This window comes from Oncorhynchus mykiss, chromosome 10 (assembly GCF_013265735.2).
Source record: "Oncorhynchus mykiss isolate Arlee chromosome 10, USDA_OmykA_1.1, whole genome shotgun sequence".
NCBI classification, from domain to species: Eukaryota; Metazoa; Chordata; class Actinopteri; order Salmoniformes; family Salmonidae; genus Oncorhynchus; species Oncorhynchus mykiss.
In genome coordinates, this window is record NC_048574.1 from 35,955,465 (window position 1) to 35,978,151 (window position 22,687).

At 43.7% G+C, this 22,687-nt stretch overlaps 1 protein-coding gene across 6 annotated transcripts in view; it reads left to right on the forward strand.

Annotated features, from left to right (window-relative positions):
* Nucleotides 1–22,687, forward strand: part of LOC110533760 (glutamate receptor 3) — a 102,528-nt gene that overhangs the window by 68,330 nt on the left and 11,511 nt on the right. For all 6 annotated transcript variants that reach the window (XR_005053635.1, XM_036990140.1, XM_036990139.1 and 3 more), the window contains exons 5-13: nucleotides 5,515–5,568; nucleotides 5,981–6,154; nucleotides 6,685–6,852; nucleotides 7,037–7,141; nucleotides 9,035–9,142; nucleotides 11,018–11,224; nucleotides 14,112–14,485; nucleotides 16,102–16,300; nucleotides 21,703–21,950. Coding sequence is in view for 5 of the 6 variants with exons in the window: in XM_036990140.1 (XP_036846035.1) it covers nucleotides 5,515–5,568; nucleotides 5,981–6,154; nucleotides 6,685–6,852; nucleotides 7,037–7,141; nucleotides 9,035–9,142; nucleotides 11,018–11,224; nucleotides 14,112–14,485; nucleotides 16,102–16,300; nucleotides 21,703–21,950 (1,637 nt within the window). In the remaining variant the exon portion in view is untranslated. The remainder of the gene's footprint in view (nucleotides 1–5,514; nucleotides 5,569–5,980; nucleotides 6,155–6,684; nucleotides 6,853–7,036; nucleotides 7,142–9,034; nucleotides 9,143–11,017; nucleotides 11,225–14,111; nucleotides 14,486–16,101; nucleotides 16,301–21,702; nucleotides 21,951–22,687) is intronic.

Sequence of the window (22,687 nt, forward strand, 5' to 3'; positions counted from 1 at the left end):
GGAGGAGAGAAGAGATGAAGATAACTTACACAATGGCCAGGAAAGACAGAAAGCCCTCTCTCTCCCAGACAGACTGATAGGCTGGTTTATAACTTCTACTGCAGAGGAATACAGCACCACATTTCAGCTAGAACTTCATCTGAATGTTAATAGTTAGTGTGTCTAATCTCATCACCCAGAATCAAATCTTCCTTGCGTGCTGGCCATCGTGCCAACTACTCAATTTGAATGTTAAGGATGTCATGAAGAACTAGTGCGTTTCAGTCTGGAATCTTAGGTTCATCTTCATAGATTTTTTGTTTTTCTTAGTGATGATGTATTATGCCTTTTGAAGAGTAAGAATTATTTATTATCAATCGTCCTGTTTTTTAATCACAAAGGGAATTGACTAAATGTCTACAGATGTAGGACCATAATATCCTGCAGCAACAGGAAATATGAATTGCTATGTGGAATTTAATTCATGGAATTTTTGTAAGGGTTGATACATTTTTACATGGAAATTACAAACTTCAGAAGCCTTTTTAATTTCCTTCATTGCTTGATTGTTTAACTGCAACAGGGTGATCAAATTAAGAGCGTACATCTGTAGCTGTTTTCTCCTGACCATGATATGAATGCTCCACCCTCTGGCTCCGGCTGCAGACACAGCTAACAGCTGACATATGGTCCCACTGGGATGGATGGACTTTCAGAGAGGGAGTGGCTCCCTCTGGTTAGCCTGTTGCTCCACAAACCATAAGATTCATCCTCAATGAATGTAATGCATCACACATTGACCACACATTGACCACACATCACTGGCTAATATTTGAGGCTGATTTGTTAAGAGGACAATAACTATGAGCATTCCTTTTTTGGCACCCAGGCTATCTATTGCATTTATTGTTCATAAAAAATGGAGGAACCAATCAATGCAGTCGATACTGGAGCTCCTCTCTCACTCTCCAATTGTCCATTTGGATAGGGTCTAGACTGTTTGAAAGTTATTTTTTTTCACTAGGCCTTTGAAGAGTATTTCCATCCCCAAAGGGAATAATGGTGAGCTGTCCACCACTGACTAGGGAGCTGGAACCTTAGAAATAGAATAGAGTGACATTCTATTTGTCTAGAACACACTGGCCTGGCCCACCTAGCCCCTGACCAACCAACCAGGTCAATAACAATAGAGACTGGTTCAGATCAGGAAGTGAACTGATGTGACTGAGAATTGAGGGATGACCCCACAAACGTTCCCAACTGTCTGTTTTAGGTGCAAACTATACATATTATCATCGCAGGGGAAGCAGGAAACTGGAGCTCCAGGATCCTATAAATATTTGTTATGCACACATCACATGCTTTATTTTTATTTGATATTTTCTGGCCTAGAGAACAAGACGTATAAGACAGCACGTTATGCATCCACAAGCTATTATGCATACTGTCTTCATATACAGCAATTATGTCTCCTAGACTGGAACTGGCCTCCTTTGAATGGTAATCCGTATGAGTCACTGAAATACCTCAACTTGCCCTACTTGCGTGTGTGCTTGCGCGTAGGCACACACACACACACACACACACACACACATACACACACACACACAGAGAAGAGTGACTTTTCATTAGCAAGGACTGAAATTGGATTTGCATAGTCATACATCTCTTCAACAGAGAACCAGCACAGAGGACCTCAGATATTCCAGCTTTCTGCATTTCAGATCACAGCGCAATATTAAGTTACTCCTGAATTACTTCGAATGAAACAGACTTCAATATTTGAGCCAAAAATAACTTTTCAAGTGGCACATTTTTAGAGGCCTGCATATAAGCGAGTGGCCTGTGTTTTACTGTGTGATGCAGTTGGCCCGATCCTTTCTTTCTGTGACTCTTCAGAGGAGAATATTAGCTGCTGGCTCCAGGCGCTGCAGCTTCATTATGTGCTTGCTGTGTTGTCACACTTGGACCACCGTGGCTCCTTCCCTCTCACATGGGGCTTTTTGTTCCCTGTTCTTTATTAATTGATATTTTTGATTATGCATACTTTCTCACGCATGGTGCCCTGCCTGCCTGCCTGCCTGCCCGCCCGCACGCCCGCCCGCCTGCCTGCCTGCCTGCCTGCCAGCCAGCCAGCCAGCAAGCAAGCAAGCAAGCAAAGATGATGAGAGGCAGGTTGGTTTTGCATATGAGATCAGATCCTCCACTGCAGACAGAGTCCCACTGTCAAGCAGCCTGTCGGTATCTCTGTGTCTTCCTACATGGCAGTCAAATGACTATGAAAGCCATTACAGGTGTTATTACCCTATCACGCACATTGGGAACCTGGAAGTCAGGAAGAACTTCCAGTTCCGCAAATATCCTCCCTCTGAGAGAGGAGAAATTTGGGGGAGCAGGCAGAACCTGAGGGAGGGATTACCGGTGGAGGCTGAAAATGTCAAACACAATGAAATCATTGAGCACCGCCTCCCATGGTAATGGGATTCAGTGTGGAAAGTGGATGGGGAGGATAGAGAGAGGGACTGAGCTGTAACCTTGGAGGATGAAGGATGTTCTCTCTCACAAGGACATATTAAAGGGACTAAGGTTGAAGGGTAGAGGTGTGAATGAAAGGACTGACTGGATGCTGTCTGAATGACAGTCACAACGGGCAGATGGATGCCATTACAGATGGAGACTTGTGGGTAATTTGTGAAGATTTCCTTATATGTGATAAAACACTTCTGAGGCAGACTGTCCTAATCCCACGTTGTTTCTTTTGTTACATCTAACAATACAGCCCTCAGTGACATTGAGGGAGGTGGAGGAGATAATGAAAATTGAATAAGCGATGCAACGCACCACATTGTCTGTCCTTGCCTTGATACTCTTTCAATAATAATTATCCATATTGGGTGTTATTCAAAGGTCAAATGAAACATACCGTAACTTTACCACCAGTTCCTTATTGGAATTCATAGGAATTTTCTCAAACTACAATTTGTAAAATTCTCTCCTACATAACACTGGATGTTTGATATTCAATAGAGTTGCAGTGGCTGGCACGTAGAGATTATCCTTGTCCAAACTGTGGGGGTGGAAGTCTAAAAAGACAGTGAAAATGAAATAAAAATGAACTCCCTTTCTCCACCCTCTCAGTACTGTGCTGTATGTATCTCCATGATGAAAGCACCTTGTTGTTCTACTCTGTTCCATTCTGCCAGGGAGTTAAAAGTTTGGTAACCTACAGTGCCTTCGGAAAGTATTCAGAGCCCTTGACTTTTTCCACAGTTTGTTAGGTTACAGCCTTATTCTAAAATGTATTAAATCGTTTTTTCCCCCCTCATCAATCTACACACAATACCCCATAATGACAAAGAAAAAACAAGTTTTTAGAAACGTTTGCTAATTTATAAAAGAAAAAAAAAACAGAAATATGACATTTATCTAATTATTCAGACCCTTTACTCAGTACTTGTTGAAGCACCTTTGGCAGCGATTACAGCCTCGAGTCTTCTTGGTTATGATGCTGCAAGCTTGGCACACCTGTATTTGGCCGTTTTTCCCATTCTTCTCTGCAGATCCTCTCAAGCTCTGTCAGGTTGGATGGGGAGTGTTGCTGCTCAGCTATATATTTTTTTTAGGTCTCTCCAGAGATTTTCGTTTGGGTTCCAGTCTGGCCACTCAAGGACATTCAGAGACTTGTCCCGAAGCCAGTCTTGCGTTGTCTTTACTGTGTGTTTAGGGTCGTTGTCCTGTTGGAAGGTGAACCTTTGCTCCAGTTTGAGGTCCGGATCAGGATCAGGTTTTCATCAAGGATCTCTCTGTACTTTGCTTCATTCATCTTTGCCTCAATCCTGACCAGTCCCTGCCACTGAAATACATCCCAACAGCATGATGATGCTGCCACCAGCATGCTTCACTGTAGGGATGGTGCCAGGTTTTCGACAGACACAACGCTTGGCATTCAGGCCAAAGTTCAGTCTTGGTTTCATCAGACCAGAGAATCTTGTTTCTCATGGTCTGAGAGTCTTTAGCTGCTTTTTGGCAAACTTCAAGTGGGCTGTCATGTGCCTTTTACTGAGGAGTGGCTTCCGTCTGGCCTGATTGGTGGAGTGCTGCAGAGATGGTTGTCCTTCTGAAAGGTTCTCCCATCTCCACAGAGGAACTCTAGAGCTCTGTCAGAGTGACCATCGCGTTCGTTGTCACCTCCCTGACCAAGGCCCTTCTCCCCCAATTGCTCAGTATGGCTGGGCGGCCAGCTCTAGGAAGAGTCTTGGTGGTTCCAAACTTCTTCCATTTAAGAATGATGGAGTCCACTGTGTTCTTGGGGACCTTCAATGTTTCAGAAATGTTTTGGTACCCTTCCCCAGATCTGTGCCTTGACACAATCCTGTCTCGGAGCTCTATGGACAATTCCTTCGACCTCATGGCTTGGTTTTTGCTCTGACATGCACTGTCAACTGTGGGGCCTTATATAGACAGGTGTGTGCCTTTCCAAATCATGTCCAATCAATTGAATTTACCACAGGTGGACTCTAATCAAGTTGTAGAAACATTTCAAGGATGATCAATGGAAACAGGATGCAGCTGAGCTCAATTTCGTGTCTCATAGCAAAGGGTCTGAATACCTACAGTATGTACATAAGGCATTCTGTTTTGTATGTTTAATACATTTGCAAAAAATGTCTAAAAACCTGTTTTCACTTTGTCATTATGGGGTATTGTGTGTAGATTGAGGCTGTAACGTAACAAAATGTGGAAAAAGTCAAGGGGTTTGAACACTTTATGAAGGCACTGTGTCTGGGAGTAACTTTGGTGCGGTAACTAAGCCTGAACTAGTCATTAGAGTAAACACAACAGCTAGCGTTGGTTGTTCATGCCTGCCTGACTGCTATCACTGGGAGAGAACAGTTTTGGTCCTAATTAAATCTATAATACAGCCCTGTGGCATATACAGCTACAGCAGAAAATGGCAGAGAGCACTTTTCGTTTGAGAAGGCAGTTGTGTTATGAAAGGGGAATTTTTCTGCGCTCCTTAAATCCTGACCTTATTCTACACACTGATAGTAATGCAAAGGAACAAGCATTGTCATCGCAGCACAAGTCTCACCCACGCACACACACACACACACACACACGAACACACACACACACCAGAACACCCAAGCACTCCGACACACACACATGCAAACACATACCCAGACCCTGTTAGAGAAACACACTCATATACATTACCCAAGGAACATTATTTAGGAAAGCCAATTATTCTGGTTTGTTTGTTTGTTTTTCAACTGAAAGATGACAGTTGAGTCTGTGTGGTTTCTGCTGCTCAACAAATGTCACTGATGGGGATGGTGAAGGTGCACTATATTTTCTCATTAGTGCAAATCGATGGAGACCTACAACTTTGACCAAGTGGATCTACGCTCTACTACTGAGAACTAATGCTTTCAGGTTCCATTGTGTCTTCTTGGAACAGTAGATTAATAGAGTATGTGATGTGATGTCATTTGATGCCTCTTCTAACTGTGCTGTTGTTTCCCTCTCCTGCAGGTAGTAACCCTGGGGAAGAACAGCAGAGGCTACCACTACATCCTGGCTAACCTGGTGAGTAGAGTAGCACAACACAACAGCCCTCCTCTCACTCTCAAACATTTATGAGAAAATGGGATTTGGAACTTGAACAAACTGTACTTTTACGAACAAATAGGAAACCACATTATCTGCACCAACAAGAAAGTTTGAGCTTTTTATGCTTAGCTTGCACCATTATCCAGAAAACAATATCTAACACATTCCCTTTTCAACTGTAATGGTGAAGCTCTCAGTACAGATGAACCCAGTTGTTGGGGACAGATTGTTTGATGCCTGCATGTTGTTGGGGACAGATTGTTTGATGCCTGCATGTTGTTGGGGACAGATTGTTTGATGCCTGCATGTTGTTGGGGACAGATTGTTTGATGCCTGCATGTTGTTGGGGACAGATTGTTTGATGCCTGCATGTTGTTGGGTACCTCTGGTTTCACTGCAGGGCTTCGCTAACATGACCCTGGACAAGGTGTTTGCTGGAGGAGCCAATATAACAGGCTTCCAGATCATCAACCCAGAGAACCCAATTGTCATACAATTCCTCCAGCGCTGGGAACGCCTAGACGAGAGGGAGTTTCCTGAGGCTAAGGGCACTCCACTGAAGGTACAGTACCACACAGCTGTCAATGTTGTTTACAGCACGACAAGTCCTTCTCTCTGCCCATATCTACTTCTGTCCCTTTCTCTCTGCCTAGCTGTTCATATATCTGTGTTTTTTTAGCAGTATCAAAGACAGAACATTTTCACTCACTTGTCAAAAGGAAGGCTGTACTATTCTACTTAAAACCTTTTGTCAAATTTAACCAGATAAACTGTCAGTGAGGCAATAGTAAAATCAAAGAGAAAAAATGGTTTTCTGTTTGAAAGTACAACAGTATGAACTTGCTTTGGCATATCAGGCAGCAACAGACTGCCAATCACCAATTACTGCTGAATGACACAAACCTTGAGGCAGAGTAACAGTGGGCTGTTCAGCTACTGCTGTACCTACTTCATCATTGATAGACTCATTTTCACCATTTATTCCCTTTTCACATTGTACTTTATTTGTTAGTGGGCTCATTACACAAACCAGCAAGTAGCCTTTGGACTGCTTCTGTAATGTCATGATCTGCTGTGGTGGTTGTGTTTCAGTACACGTCAGCGCTGACCCATGATGCCGTGCTGGTCCTGGCAGAGGCCTTCCGGTACCTGCGGAGGCAGAGGGTGGACGTGTCCCGGAGGGGGAGCGCTGGGGACTGCCTGGCCAACCCAGCCGTACCTTGGAGCCAAGGCATTGACATAGAGAGAGCACTAAAAATGGTAGGAGGGATCTTCACAGATACCCAGGTGTACCCCTGTTACCATGTCATTAAAATATAGTAGGATATTTTGACAATATCTTGACTATCCTTACTTATTTAGTTGAATTCTCCTAGCAAACCTTCACAAAGTGGTTGTTTTGTGAAGGTTATTACGGTTCCTTGTGTCATGGTGTGCGTGGCAGGTCCAGGTACAAGGTATGACAGGGAATATCCAGTTTGACTCGTTCGGTCGGAGAGCCAACTACAGCGTGGATGTGTATGAGATGAAACTAGGGGGGCCCAAGAAGGTAAGTAGAAAACAGCAGTGGCTCAACATGCAGATTACAATGAATAATAAAATGTTCCCCAATACCCATACTTGCTTTCTAAATGGTAGGAATTTGGGGTAGGTGAAAGTTTTATAGGATGTGAAAATTGAGTGTGCTTTAAATGCCAGGATGTCACACTCATTTTGGCTTTTCATCTAGTAGAATTTGCTGCACACTTAAGGAATAGAAGAGTTGTTTGTTTTTTTACCCACGTGTTTAACAACCGCTGATAATCAGATATGGTGATGTGCTATACCAAAATGAATGAATGGTGGAAATGAACACAACTGCACATTAGAGGATGCATTCTCAGTATGGATAAGCCTAGAATGTTGATATTTGTTGTTTCAATTTTACTGAACAGTATGTAGTAGGATTAGTACACAGTATGCAGTTTTAGTAATACGCTTTCTTTCTTCTTTCTTTCTGTCTTTCTTTCTTTCTTTCTTTCTTTCTTTCTAACTGAGAGTACACGTTAAACTAGCTCAGTTATATGGACTGAAAATATGAATATTCAAGTAATTACACATGAAATATTTAAGTAGTTAAACATTAGCATGACTCCATAACATAAGTGTGCATGTAACCAGATTCCCTCCATGTAGACAGTGATCTTCACACAGCTCTGAACAGAGACCAGGGCAGAGCTGACTGTTTTACTGGATTACCTAACAGCTTTCACATGTAGTGGATCCTACACTATTGATTTAGCTCCAGACACTGGGGGCTGACCTCGCCCTGCATGCTCCCTTTATGCGCCGTCATACCTGGGGCAAAGGGGGCCAGAGAGGGGATACGCCAAGGCTGACAGGAGTAGTGAAATTATATTAGCCACTACCCCCCCACACATACTGGCCTAGGATTCTGACGCTGTCGCCATGGTTGCTCTTTGGCTCTGAAATCTGACGGGGTGTCCACAAAATCTGGCACTGAAAGCAGGTGCCCCCACACTGTCCACATAGCTCAGCTCATCTGGCCCACTGCAACACACACTGTGAGGCAATCTGCAGTGAAAGCTGAGTGAGCACTGTGGAATAGAACAGTAGGAGAGGAACAGAACAGAATACAAAAGAACAAGAGAACAGATAGCTAGAGGAAATGGAATAGTCATTTTGTAAATCTCAGCAGTTATTGAATAGGTTCGCAGATGTCAGATGTACATTTTTAGTAGCAGCTCTTCATACGCTTAATGTTTAGACATGAGCAGAAGCCCTCACTTTGTAAATTGCAACTGAAATTACTTATAGCTGAATAAGACACATTTATTCCATATTTTGTTCCATGAATTAATATTGCCAAGCAGCGTGCGAGGAGCATCCCACTGGGCACAGACGTCAGTTCAACGTTGCGTTGTCAACTAATGTGAATTCAACGTGAAATCAACAAAACATTTCACCATCTCATTGGATTTAGGTTTAAAGTTAGGTGAAAAAAATGACGAAATGCCCGTACGTTGATAACTTTTTGTCAATCCAATGAGTTTTCCACATTGATTCAACTTCATCACATACATTTGTTGGGATTGAAATGACATGGAAACAACATTGATTCAGTTTTGCCCAGTGGGATTTGATGGGCACTAATGGTATGGTTGTGTAATGGACCAGTGACAGTGAAGGTGCTGAGAGGGAGATTAGCTGAGAGTTGAATGCTCTTTTCCCACACTGTATCTGTAGCAGAGGTTAGAGCTTCATCTCCAAGCACAGCACCAGCACAGGGCTTTTTATCTCACACATCATCAGAAACCCTCTGTCAGGCCAAGACTCTCATCAGACATGCTCACCTTGCTCACCTGCCAACTGCTTTACAAATGTCAAATGTCTTTTAAATGGCTGTTTCTTGTAATAACTATGATGTTTCTGTCACTTTCAGACCGGGTACTGGAATGAATACGAAAAATATGTATTTATTGTGGATGCGCAGGTCACCAACGAGTCCTCTTCTGTGGAAAACCGAACGATTGTGGTCACTACTATTATGGTACACTTTCCAAGCAGATTTTAAATGTTCCACCTCTAAAAAATTCTGCCACTCAAGGTCAAGGTGTCCATTGTTACATTCTGTCCTGGGAGGGTAGAACTATTTTCTTTTGAGTTGCTTTCCATCCACTCACTACATGTTGAAACAGTCGATTCACAAAGAGTGTTTCAACTGTATCCGTGTGGGTGATAAAGCATTTTGATTTTCCATATTACGGTGGCCTGTTGTAGCAGTGACATCACAATAACGGCTTTGGTAATGAAACTAGTTAGAGCCTATATACTTCATCTAATACACATTCAGTGCATACGTACGTAAGTAAAAACCTGTTTCTTACTCATTAAGTAAATGGTCAATGATGACGGGGATAGATACAACAAAACTACCTGCAATGATAAATTGTTTCTCTCTTGGTTGGAGATGCAAAATAACTGCCATTTGAGGAGGACATAAAAAGCTTTGGTTTGTTTATCCCCTTGTTAAAATCTATTTTGGATCAACCATTACGAGTTCTGTACTGAAGTATAACCTCTGTGGCCTCCTCCAATATCTAGAGATATTAGGGGTCAAAGGTCAGGGATAGTTAGAGATATTATAGATAAGGTATTTTTTTGTTCAAGCAGAGAGATGAATAAAAAATAATGATGGATGCGGTTAGTAAGAAAACATTGGTCCTGTTTAAATGTAAAATAAGGTAAGCCTTATCTTACATTTAAAATGATGGCCTTCTTTCTGACTCTGCCTATTATGTCCTCATCTTAGGCAAATTCAGAATACGAAAGTCAGGCAATATCATCTAGATGTAAGCATGTCATGATCATACTCATAACTAGTAAGGTTACTTCTGATAGACACAGGGAAATGGTAGGACCATTGTAATGTTTTGAGAGCAATATCGTTACACCATTCATATAGTGATCATGCGTTAGTCTGTTGACATTGTAGATTGACAGTGGTCATCTCATTTTGCTTCAGAATTAGCTGTATTTGACTTTTGGAAGCCCAGTCCAAATAACACAGAGATTTGAAAAGAAACCTTCAGCACAGAAAGAAAGAAATTGACCATTGTTTTACCCACTGGCGTCCCTTACGTTCCTGGCACATATGATTTTGGAGCCAAGCCTAAAAGAAAACCAACCACACCTCAGTGTTTGACGAGCCAAGCACGTGTTTTAACTCCTCCCAGTGTATTCTGTATGGAAGATAAGCTCAGGAGTTGGTTTGATTAGTTGGAGGATGCAGCCTCCCAGCACATTCATCGATGACATGTGGTTGATGGTGTTGCAATAAGAACTACCAGTACTTTAATCCCTCGCCAATCACTGCCATTTACTTGATGAACTGGAAAGTCTCCCAATCCCTGTTCAACCCGCCCCTGTCCTAGTAAGCTGATGCAAAGCGTATGCACCCTCCACCCGGCCCCTACCTCCTTAGAGTATAGCTGGGTTTAGCATGAGGAATCCTGCTGAGAGAACCAGCCCCACTCCTTCCCCCTTAAAGCCTGTCAGTCACAGGCCTTACTGTCCCCACTGGCCCTGCCGGGCCCCGCCTCTATCTGGCTGCATTTGGCTGTGGATCGAGTCAACACCCCACGTGGTCACATGCAGTGTGACCATCTCCATGTGGCGCTTCTTGTCCATGCTGTTCTGTTTGTATTTCCTGTCTGTCTGTGTGTGTGTGTGTGTGTGTGTGTGTGTGTGTGTGTGTGTGTGTGTGTGTGTGTGTGTGTGTGTGTGTGTGTGTGTGTGTGTGTGTGTGTGTGTGTGTGTGTGTGTGTGTGTCATCCATGCATGTATGCATGTAGGTTAAAGAGGACTGGCCTCTGTGAATGGAATGTGTGCATGCTATAAACTCAACATTATGTTTAATTAACAGGAGTCTCCTTATGTGATGTACAAGCGAAACTACTTGTCGCTGGAGGGGAATGACAGATATGAAGGCTACTGTGTCGATTTAGCTGCTGAAATTGCAAAACATGTGGGGATAAGATACAAACTGTCAGTAGTTGCGGACGGGAAGTATGGTGCAAGGGATCCAGAGACCAAGACGTGGAACGGGATGGTGGGTGAACTGGTATATGGGGTAAGTGACAGTCTCGACATACTGAAGCACTGTCACCATCACAGGGACGGGGGCTTGGCCAGCTCTGGCTTGAGGTATGTGGGCCAGATCTGGTTTACACACCTAAATCAGATCTTCTGCATGCTAAGGACAGACCTTGCCCAGCAGGGTAAATGTGGCCCACATTTATTCAAAAGTGGCCCAGCAACTACGGGTTCTTGTTAGGGTCACATATCACAAGCTAGAGCTGGCTCATAAGCAAAGTGTGCCTGCCCTCGCCCTGGTCGCATCTCCCACATTCGGACCAGATCTGGCCTTTTACTGTTACGGTGGCAGCACTGATCCATATGTGCCACCCAGCAACCAGATCTGGCCCGCAATCCTCTACTGACTGGGTGTGTGCTTTTCTCCATATGTATCTCCATAAATCAGATCTTAATTGAAAGATTGATTACTGTATGTTATGAACCACTCACTCACTACATGTAAGTATGAGCCCATTTTCTTCTTTCATAAAACCCCAACTGGTTAATGTTTCATTAAGGGACAGATGACATTTAGGAACAGATGACATTAAGAGACAGATGACATTTAGGAACAGATGACATTAAGGGACCAATGACATGAAGGGACATATGACATGAATGGACATATGACATGAATGGACAGATGCCATGAAGGACAGATGACATTAAGGGACAGATGGCATTAAGGACAGTTGACATTAAGGGACAGATGACATTAAGGGACAGATGACATTAAGGGACAGATGACATTAAGGGACAGATAGAATTAAGGACAGATGACATTAAGGGACAGATGGAATTAAGGACAGATGACAGCCAGACTGTGAAGTGAAAATTAAAAACATTTGTTTGTCAGTTTGAAGGCATCTTCATTTAGCACGAAAAAGCATTTTCCCGTCGTAATGAACATTTTACCAACCATTCTGCCAAATGACAGCCCTGTCTCTTCAGAGAGCTGAAAGAGAGAGGTGTTATAATTGACAGGCATTGTACAAGCCCTGAGACACCTCTCTGCATCAACAATACATCTTCTAGGCCATTAATTATCCTTGAGACACCTCTCTGCATCAACAATACATCCTCTAGACCATTAATTATCCCTGAGACACCTCTCTGCATCAACAATACATCCTCTAGACCATTAATTAGCCCTGAGACACCTCTCTGCATCAACAATACATCTTCTAGGCCATTAATTATCCCTGAGACACCTCTCTGCATCAACAATACATCCTCTAGACCATTAATTAGCCCTGAGACACCTCTCTGCATCAACAATACATCCTATAGACCATTAATTATCCCCGAGACACCTCTCTGCATCAACAATACATCCTCTAGACCATTAATTATCCCTGAGACACCTCTCTGCATCAACAATACATCCTCTAGACCATTAATTATCCCTGAGACACCTCTCTGCATCAACAATACATCCTCTAGACCATTAATTATCCCTGAGACACCTCTCTGCATCAACAATACATCCTCTAGACCATTAATTATCCCTGAGACACCTCTCAGCATCAACAATACATCCTCTAGACCATTAATTATCCCTGAGACACCTCTCTGCATCAACAATACATCCTATAGACCATTAATTATCCCTGAGACACCTCTCAGCATCAACAACACATCCTCTAGACCATTAATTATCCCTGAGACACCTCTCTGCATCAACAATACATCCTCTAGACCATTAATTAGCCCTGAGACACCTCTCTGCATCAACAATACATCTTCTAGGCCATTAATTATCCTTGAGACACCTCTCTACATCAACAATACATCCTATAGACCATTAATTAGCCCTGAGACACCTCTCTGCATCAACAATACATCCTCTAGACCATTAATTAGCCCTGAGACACCTCTCTGTATCAACAATACATCCTCTAGACCATTAATTATCCCTGAGACACCTCTCTGCATCAACAATACATCCTCTAGACCATTAATTAGCCCTGAGACACCTCTCTGTATCAACAATACATCCTATAGACCATTAATTATCCCTGAGACACCTCTCTGTATCAACAATACATCCTATAGACCATTAATTATCCCTGAGACACCTCTCTGTATCAACAATACATCCTATAGACCATTAATTATCCCTGAGACACCTCTCTGTATCAACAATACAGCCTCCAGAAAATCAATTAGCCATTCACATGCAAATAAGCAAGTGATATATTGAGAAGGAGTGGCTGGGAGCTATGTTTTTCACAGGAATTCTGCCTAACCCTCACTAAGATAATCCCAGCCCTTGTATGGCATTTATATATTTATAAGACAAGGCCGGTCCAGCTGTGACTTTGGGAACTGAGACGCTATCACTGGGAACATTTATTACCTAGCTGAGATATTCACTAATAAGGATAGGAGGCTTTGAAGACAATCTGATAAAGGAGTTGATTTTTCCAGGCTGATTCAAATATCATGGGCTGTTTGCATAAGCTCTTCAATCTCCTGTTTCCATACCTTCTACTTCATTGATGGATCTGACTGAGTAATGGGCTCTTTTGGATTAAGGCAGAGACATTAGCCAATACTAACGTTAACTGAGATTGGCCCATTTTAAACTGGCGGGTCTCACTTTCTTCTTAAACATATCTGATATTGCATGCATTCTAATCCACCATTTCATTTTACCATTCATCTCTACTCATTGGTTTCATTATAAATATGTTATAGCCATAATGAGATTATTTTTTTTAAATGCCTGATGACTAGATTTTGATCAAGGAATTTTTATTGGCATTCTATTTAAAAGAATGTCAGTCAGGCTTTGATAACACAGGCAGTTTGATGTGATGTGCCTGTGCTCTGTTTTGAACCACTAACTCCTCCTCCTCCTCCTGTTCCCATGTTTCCAGAGAGCCGATATAGCAGTGGCTCCTCTAACTATAACATTGGTACGAGAGGAGGTGATAGACTTCTCTAAGCCTTTTATGAGCCTGGGGATCTCCATTATGATAAAGAAGCCTCAAAAGTCAAAGCCGGGCGTGTTCTCCTTCCTGGACCCGCTGGCCTATGAGATCTGGATGTGTATAGTGTTTGCCTATATCGGCGTGAGCGTGGTGCTCTTCCTGGTCAGCCGCTTCAGCCCCTATGAGTGGCATCTGGACGAAAACGACGAGGCCAAAGACCCCCAGAGCCCTCCAGACCCACCAAACGACTTTGGGATTTTTAATAGCCTGTGGTTCTCCCTGGGCGCCTTCATGCAGCAAGGATGCGATATCTCGCCAAGGTTGGTTAATCTACTCCATGTTCTGTCACCTCAAACTCAGCCATCCTATCATCTACATACTGTACCATCCCTCTGCATTTTATGGTCATAATCACTACAACTCCCATAATGCCATGGTGCATATATGTTATTTTGGGGTTTGGTCTTGGCTTTTTTTGCGCTCCAGCCCATCCCATCCACTTACACGCAATCTCTCTCGCATACTCTTTAAACACACCACCACCATTCTTCACTTGTTCTCTCCAGGCTGCATGCTAGCAGTGATGCATCGCATCCATAAAATAACTTATATCCACCATGCCGGGGACTGTAAAATGCGCAGGGTCATTACATTCGAGAGTAGTTTCCCCTATTCCCCATGACTCTTGGAGGGCTACCGTGTTTTTGCTGCATGTCCCATTTTACGGTCATCAGCCTGGTGCATATAATGTATTTAAAGTGGAAGACATTTTGATGCATTTGCACTCTGATGAAGCACCTTAACAGCATTCGATTCGGCCCCACCTCATGACTCATTTAATTATTTTTTATATAGCCAAAAAGTCACGTCCTCTCCCCCTCTTTTCATTCAATCAGTCCATCTATTCACTCATCATCACTGTTGTGGTGTGTCCCTTGTTCCTTCTCGGGGGACTGTCATTGTTCAAGCTGTCCCTCCTCATCTTGTCTGGGATGTCAGGCCATTCTAGTCCATCTGAATGAAGATCAGTGAGAGAGTGTTCCAGGCCATGTTGATCAGAGCTGAGCATCAGTCTCACCTGAATAGTGATGGCTACAGTGCTATAGGGTGGGTAACAGTCCTCTGACATCAACACTTAAGCATGGATTGTTCGGATTCCTTTCTCAGTTATTTTTACCTTGCTGTCTCTATGATACAATTATTTTTGTTTTGAAGCATTACTCAAGAATTAAAGTGGGCTGTGTACTGAAAGCTGAGTAGTCACCTCCAATGTGAGTAGGAGAAAGTCCCCTCTAAATAAAAGTCAAGCAATTGAATTCTTGTAACATAATACCAGAAAAAAACAAAAAACATTCTATGGCGAGTTAGGATTTAATTTCTGTCTGGTACTATTTGAAGATCCCATAAAATGCCAAAGAGTCAATGACACGGATTTAATGAAGACGATTTAGTAAATGTCACTCTCCCGCTTGGAGTATCAGTTTACGTGATAGACTACAGTAAGCTTAAGGTTAGTAGTTACCTTGCCAATGGGGATCGTCAGCCTCATTGAAGCAGATGCACAATAACCTCTGCTTGCTGTGTTCGTGTGTGGTGTCATTCAGCCACAACACAGCCCTCCAGGCAAGCATCATAGAGCAACCAGGCGGGTACAGCATCTCTTACAGCAACACCATGTTTTTCTCTGTGTGAAGAGCATTATCGTTGAGGTATGTGGGTGAGATTTGACATAAATCCAAGATCATTCTGTGGCAATGCTCTGAGGCGGTGCATTTATGTCAATACGTGGTGTGTGATACCCAGACTGCAGATACACAGACTCTAAACAGGAATCAGTGGACTCCAAAGGCATGGCAGCCTCCATCCCTTTGTCAGTGTGTAGGATTGAGCACCCTGCTCTCACGTCCTTCTGTCCTCCTCCTTCCCTCTCTCTCAGGTCTCTGTCGGGCAGAATCGTGGGGGGTGTTTGGTGGTTCTTTACCCTCATCATCATCTCCTCCTACACGGCCAACCTGGCTGCCTTCCTCACAGTGGAGAGGATGGTGTCTCCCATAGAGAGTGCTGAGGACCTGGCCAAGCAGACAGAGATTGCCTACGGGACCCTAGACTCAGGCTCCACTAAGGAGTTCTTTAGGGTGAGTGACAACTTATGTCTCTTTAGGGTTAGAAAAAAACAGTTTAAAAAAAAGACGACATCAAAGGAAGGAGCACAGGGAATGGTATGATATTTAATTCTGTGTGATACCTGGCAGAAGATAAGGAAGTAGCTATGATAATAAGTATTGAAGAAAGTCATGCTACAATAAGCAAAGCAGGTGGCTATCAGAGTCTATACAGCTGTATGTGAATGATTCTCCAGAGAAAGAAGGAGCAAAGCAATAAAAATATAACCACTTGTGCCAGCCACTGGATGTGAATGCAGATGTGATTAGTTTGGCAGGCTGGTTGACTGCCTAGTGATTTGTCCCATGTCTTTCTGGGAAGATAATTGACAGGTGTGTAGGGACTTCATAAACTGCAAATGTCACGACTGAGCAGACATTCCAGGGGACTTTTAATTAAAACTATGAGATAGAAGTAGAGAGAGAGAGAGAGAGAGAGAGAGAGAGAGAGAGAGAGAGAGAGAGAGAGAGAGAGAGAGCGAGAGAGAGAGAGAGCGAGAGAGAGAGAGAGCGAGAGAGAGAGAGAGAGAGAGAGAGAGAGAGAGAGAGAGAGAGACTGATTAATAGAGGCTCTAGATACATTTTAAAGATGTGCTGCTTAATTAGAGTCATATAGCCACTAGGCAAACGGAAATCTGCTCTGATGACACACTGGCAGGTCATCCCTCAAACAGCTCAGCTTCCCTTTCCCTCCTCTCCCTTACTCCTCTCAGGGTTTACCCTAGTACATCACATGCCCTCCCAACTGCTCCCTCACCTTTGTTGTCAAAGTGTCGGAAGAATAATATTCAGACATCAAATAGATTTTTAGTGCTTGTATTTTTATCTCTATTTATTCATTTAGGGCAGCAGGTAGACTAGCGGTTAGGAGCGTTGGGCCAGTAACCGAAAGGTTGCTGGTTCGGATATCCAAGCCAACTAGGTTAAACAAATCTATATTAAAAAAGATGTAAAAACTTGTCTTAGGTACGGCAGCCTGTATGTGATACATGGAGAGAAATTAACTGTGCCCAGAGATCTCCTTTCCAAAGCAGGCATGTGCATGTTATAGATCCTGATTTAAGCTGAGAAATGAATTATGAATCTAATGAATTTGCAGGTTTTTGTTTGAGTTACATATGTTGTTTCCAGAGAGTAAATCTGAATACTTTTGGCAGTCTTATATCCAGAAGAGCATCCAAGAATGGCATGTGTACAGGCACTCTGCATACAGACAGAATGCAAATAATTTATTTGCCAACTCATCCCTACATTGAATTGCCAGTGGGGTGGACCTGAGCAAACAGCCGTGAAGCCTTCAGACCACATACATGGAGAGTTGATAGATGGACTGACAGCTGGAGCTGTTTGTGTTTCACTGTGGGAGCCAGCTCATCTGCTCATTAATATTTATTTATTTTGCAAATGGATTCTGAGGCCGAAAAATGACTCACAATGTGCTTTTTTTATGTTGTAGTATAGATTAATATAGATTTGCGTTTGAACAAAAGAGATCTTTAGCCCACATATGATTGCTGACACCAAATAACACAAGCAGAGGAGCTGCACACATCTTTACCCATACATTACCCTCTGTTTACACAGCATGGCTAAGCATGTCATGAACTATTACTCATGTACCATTATTTACATGAACGGTCCCTACCACTGACATTGTGCACGGCCCCGAATTCATCACATATCCAGCTACTGCTGAAATGTTCATGATACAATGCAAGGAGAGAGACAGCTTTATTTTATTCAGAAATGCATTGATATTGATGTTCTGTTAGATGCATCCATCTTTCAGAATGGATTGAGCAGATATTATCATGCAACCTCTGCGCAACGGATATGCTATAATATATAACATCCATAATATCAGTCTGATCAGGTCAGGTGTATTATATTTGGCTTTTGTAGTCCATCTGATATGATATCGACAATTATTTGTCTTGATATGTTTTAAGTGATAACAAACGTGCTCTCACAGGGGTTTCAGTATTGACATTGAAAAGCACCTTCTGTGACCTTATACTGGATTCTCTGGCCACATTCATTCATGTCACCTGTATTGTGTTAATGCCCTCTCCCCTCTGACCTTCAGTGGAGACAGCTCAGGTCCCCTCCCCTCCATTGTATTATGGCTTCTCTCTCTGAGACCTGGGCTAAGGGCCTTGCTGCACAAAAAAAGGTCCCTTTTTCAACAAATATTTTGATCTTCCTTTGACCTGAAAATCATGGAGGTGTAAGTAGCAGTAATAGGAGCTGAATGTACTGCAGATTTCCACTGATTTTGTCAGACTGGAAAATATCTGCCCTTGATCTAGACACCCATAAGGGTTCAACATCTGTTGGTGAATAAAACCGCTGAGCAACCCCACCCCCGCTATCACCTCCCATATGGTCTCTCCCTGTACTCTTTAAATGAGTGTGTGATGCAGGGGCTAAAATCCAGCTCTCTGGGGTGGTGTTATTGGGAATAAGTTGTAAGGGAAGCTGACTCGCCATTGTTCAAGATTACAAGTCAGCGCATGTCAGCTCAACTTCACTCAATTCATTGGTGTGCTGTTTGTGTAAAAGAAACTGTCACTAATGAGAACGATATGGCAGTCTTGACATTTGTGAATATTAGGTGAAATATGTGAGCAGAGGGATGCCGATGCCAACATAGCAACAGATGGTGTATATGCATATCAGAGACTCATGTTTTGACTGCAGCATTGGTTGTTTTTTTCTCTTGTTTAATAATTAACATGTTGACTCATATTTGGCTCATTAATTGAATACCCCTGATCTGATCCTACCTACCCCCTTACATATCAGTTGTTCTGAAAACACCGCCATCTCTACAGGATACAGTGCCACCAAGGTGCTCATTGTGTTCAACAGCCCTATTTATAATTGACATTACAGTCCAATGATGGAAGCATCAAGTTTATCAGGAGTCAAGCTCATCCCTGCAATATGAAGAGCAGAGGAGCAATGAAGACGAGCTAAGGCCGTTAGGGGTTCTGTAGACTATTAGCATCCCAGATCACCTCCCCAGAACCACAGCACTCCCCCTGCACTTGTGTCACAATTATAATATATTCATATTCAGTTAACTCAGCATGAAATGAAGTGACATTGGGGTTTCTGTATCCAGCCACCTCTGTTAAACAGGTTGACACGTTCTATGAGGATTTACTGGGTTCAGAGCAATATGAGAAAGTGTTCATTATGTTTGCGTCGGTGTGCCACCACCTGATAGAAGAAACAGCTGAACGTCCAGCTAATTATATCCCCAAAGCTTAGTTAGTCAGTCAATAGCCAGCAGGAACTTAGGAAACCTCTTCCCCCTCAGAGCTCCTGCTGGGTCTGTAGAGTGATTTTGGAGAGCACATCAGAACTGATGCTTAATGAACAATCAATATGGATAAGAGAGGAATTACAGATGCTAATGTGTGTGTGTGAGTGCATGCGTGTGTGTGTATGGTTGAGCGTGCGTGTGTATGGTTGGGCGTGCGTGCGTGTGTATGGTTGGGCGTGCGTGCGTGTGTATGGTTGGGCAGGCGTGCGTGCGTGTGTATGGTTGGGCGTGCGTGTGTATGGTTGGGCGTGCGTGCGTGTGTATGGTTGGGCGGGCGTGCGTGTGTATGGTTGGGCGTGCGTGTGTATGGTTTGGCGGGCGTGCGTGTGTATGGTTGGGCGGGCGTGCGTGCGTGTGTATGGTTGGGCGTGCGTGTGTGTGTATGGTTGGGCGGGCGTGCATGCGTGTGTATGGTTGGGCGGGCGTGCGTGTGTATGGTTGGGCGGGCGTGCGTGTGTATGGTTGGGCGGGCGTGCGTGTGTATGGTTGGGCGTGCGTGTGCGGCTGTATGTGATCAATCTGTTTTTCTGGTTAGTACAGTCATATATTTCACACTACAATTCACAATGGTCCACAATATCCAATACATACTGTCATTTGATATGGAATGTGACATTTAGCTTGATGCAGCTAATAAGGGTGGGCTTATGGCCCATTATCCATTCAAAAGTGAAGAAGATATGACCAAGCAAAGACTTGCCAGAAATGGACCCTCAGATTAAATCGTATTATCTATTTATCAATATTATATGATGTTATTTGGAGCCCTGGACAATAGCTATAATTGCCAAGTTGACTCTGTTTTGTCAGATTAAGCATCCATGAATAGGCTATTTATACACATCATTATAATTTGTAAATTGTTTTGTACTTTCTACCCCAATTGGTAGTCACAGTCTTGTCCCATCACTGCAACTCCCGTACGGACTCAGGAGCGGTGAAGGTCGAGAGTCACGTGTCCTCCGAAACATGACCCTGCCAAGCCTCAATGCTCGCTTAACCCGGAAGCCAGCCGCACCAATGTGTCAGAGGAAACACCGTACAACTGGTGACCAAGTTGTCACCAGTTGTACGCAGTGTATGTGCCCGGCCCGCCTCAAGGAGTCACTGGAGCGTGATGGGACAAGGACATCCCAGCCCTCCCCTAACTCAGACGACGCTGGGCCAATTGTGTCCCTCATGGGTCTCCCGGTCGCAGCCGGCTGTGACTGAGCCTGGGTCTGTAGTAACGCCACTCCGGAGGCCCGGACACATTTTTTTTTTGATCGTGAAAACTTCCATCACAAAGTTTCCTCCCAGGCAGTCAGTGTTTTCCCCACTCAGTCGCTCACAAAGTTTCCTCCCAGGCAGTCAGAGTTTTCCCCACTCAGTCGCTCACAAAGTTTCCTCCCAGGCAGTCAGTGTTTTCCCCACTCAGTCGCTCACAAAGTTTCCTCCCAGGCAGTCAGTGTTTTCCCCACTCAGTCGGTCACTCGGAGGAAGGTCACATTAACCTAGTTTAGCCAGCCACTCAGAGGCCATTTTTAGCAGCAGCTCCCTGGGTGTGAGTCAGGAGGCAGACCAGGGCATGGCTCTGTTCTCCTCGCAGCATGTCATCTTGCTGCTCCAGGTGCCAGCAGCCCCACTGATCCATCCAGGTGACACCTCCAGAACCCCAAAGTCAAACGGCACACTGACTTACTTCCTGTCTTGTGACCTCATGTGGAGAAGGGGGATGTTGAAAGGGAGCAGGTGGTCAGTCAAGTGGTCATCCTGTGGACGAATGCTGAGGAGAAACATGGCCCTGCAGTTTTGTTTGTAGTGTGTTGTCAGCTTATCAGACCTCAGATCTGCTGTTGGCAACATGCCCACTACAACCGGTTCTTTACTCAGCTCTCTGGGAGCACAGCACTCTAATGACTCATGGAAAAGATGTACACTGTATATGGAGGTGTATGTGTGTGTTTAAAGTGTTTTATTTAGGCACTGAACGCTATGGTTTACATTTTTTAAATACACCACTAACCTGCTTTTGTCTTCTCTCTCCTTCTCTTCCCAAATGCAGCGCTCCAAAATAGCAGTTTATGAAAAAATGTGGTCTTACATGAAATCAGCTGAACCGTCAGTGTTCGCCAAGACGACACCAGAAGGGGTTGCCCGGGTGCGAAAGTCGAAGGGCAAATTCGCCTTTCTTCTTGAATCCACAATGAACGAGTACATTGAGCAGCGGAAACCTTGTGACACCATGAAAGTGGGCGGCAACCTGGACTCTAAGGGATACGGTGTGGCCACACCTAAAGGCTCAGCATTAAGGTGGGTGGGATAATATAACAATATTCTCCTTGTTGTTATAGTATTCCACCTACCCTGATGTCTCGTGTCCCATTTCTCTTCTTCCTCATTCTTCACTTTTCATTTTTTGAGGTTCATCAGGAAGGTAAAGGTATTTATTACAGATGTCGGATCTTAACTTGATCACTCTTTTGTCGCATAGAATCTTCCTGCGGCATCAGGAAATTCAAATGAGCCTTGTGAATCCCGGAAAATAATCAGTTCTCTTTCTCTCCATGCAGGGGCAGTCAAGTCATTGGGATCAAGGCTTGCTATCAAAATATTATTATCGCTCAGCGCTAGGCCCCAGTCCTATTGCTGCTACATTCAAATGTACAAAAATGTATCTAAAATGCAGCCATTCACATCAACAACCGTCATTTTATATAGCTTAATAACACAAGATAGATATTGATCTCCAATAGGCTACGACATACAAGTGTCAAGTTTATCCTAAGGTTACGAATGAACTGTCAAAATTGAGTTGAATCGCTGCCTGGGGTGGTCTAGTGGTTAGGGACGCTGCCTGCGGTGGTCTAGTGGTTAGGGCCGCTGCCTGGGGTGGTCTAGGGGTTAGGGACGCTGACTGGGGTGGTCTAGGGGTTAGGGACGCTGACTGGGGTGGTTAGGGCCGCTGCCTGGGGTGGTCTAGTGGTTAGGGCCTCTGCCTTCAGCGCGCACATAATAGGTGTACCGTGTTGGACCAACGCCCTTCTGGC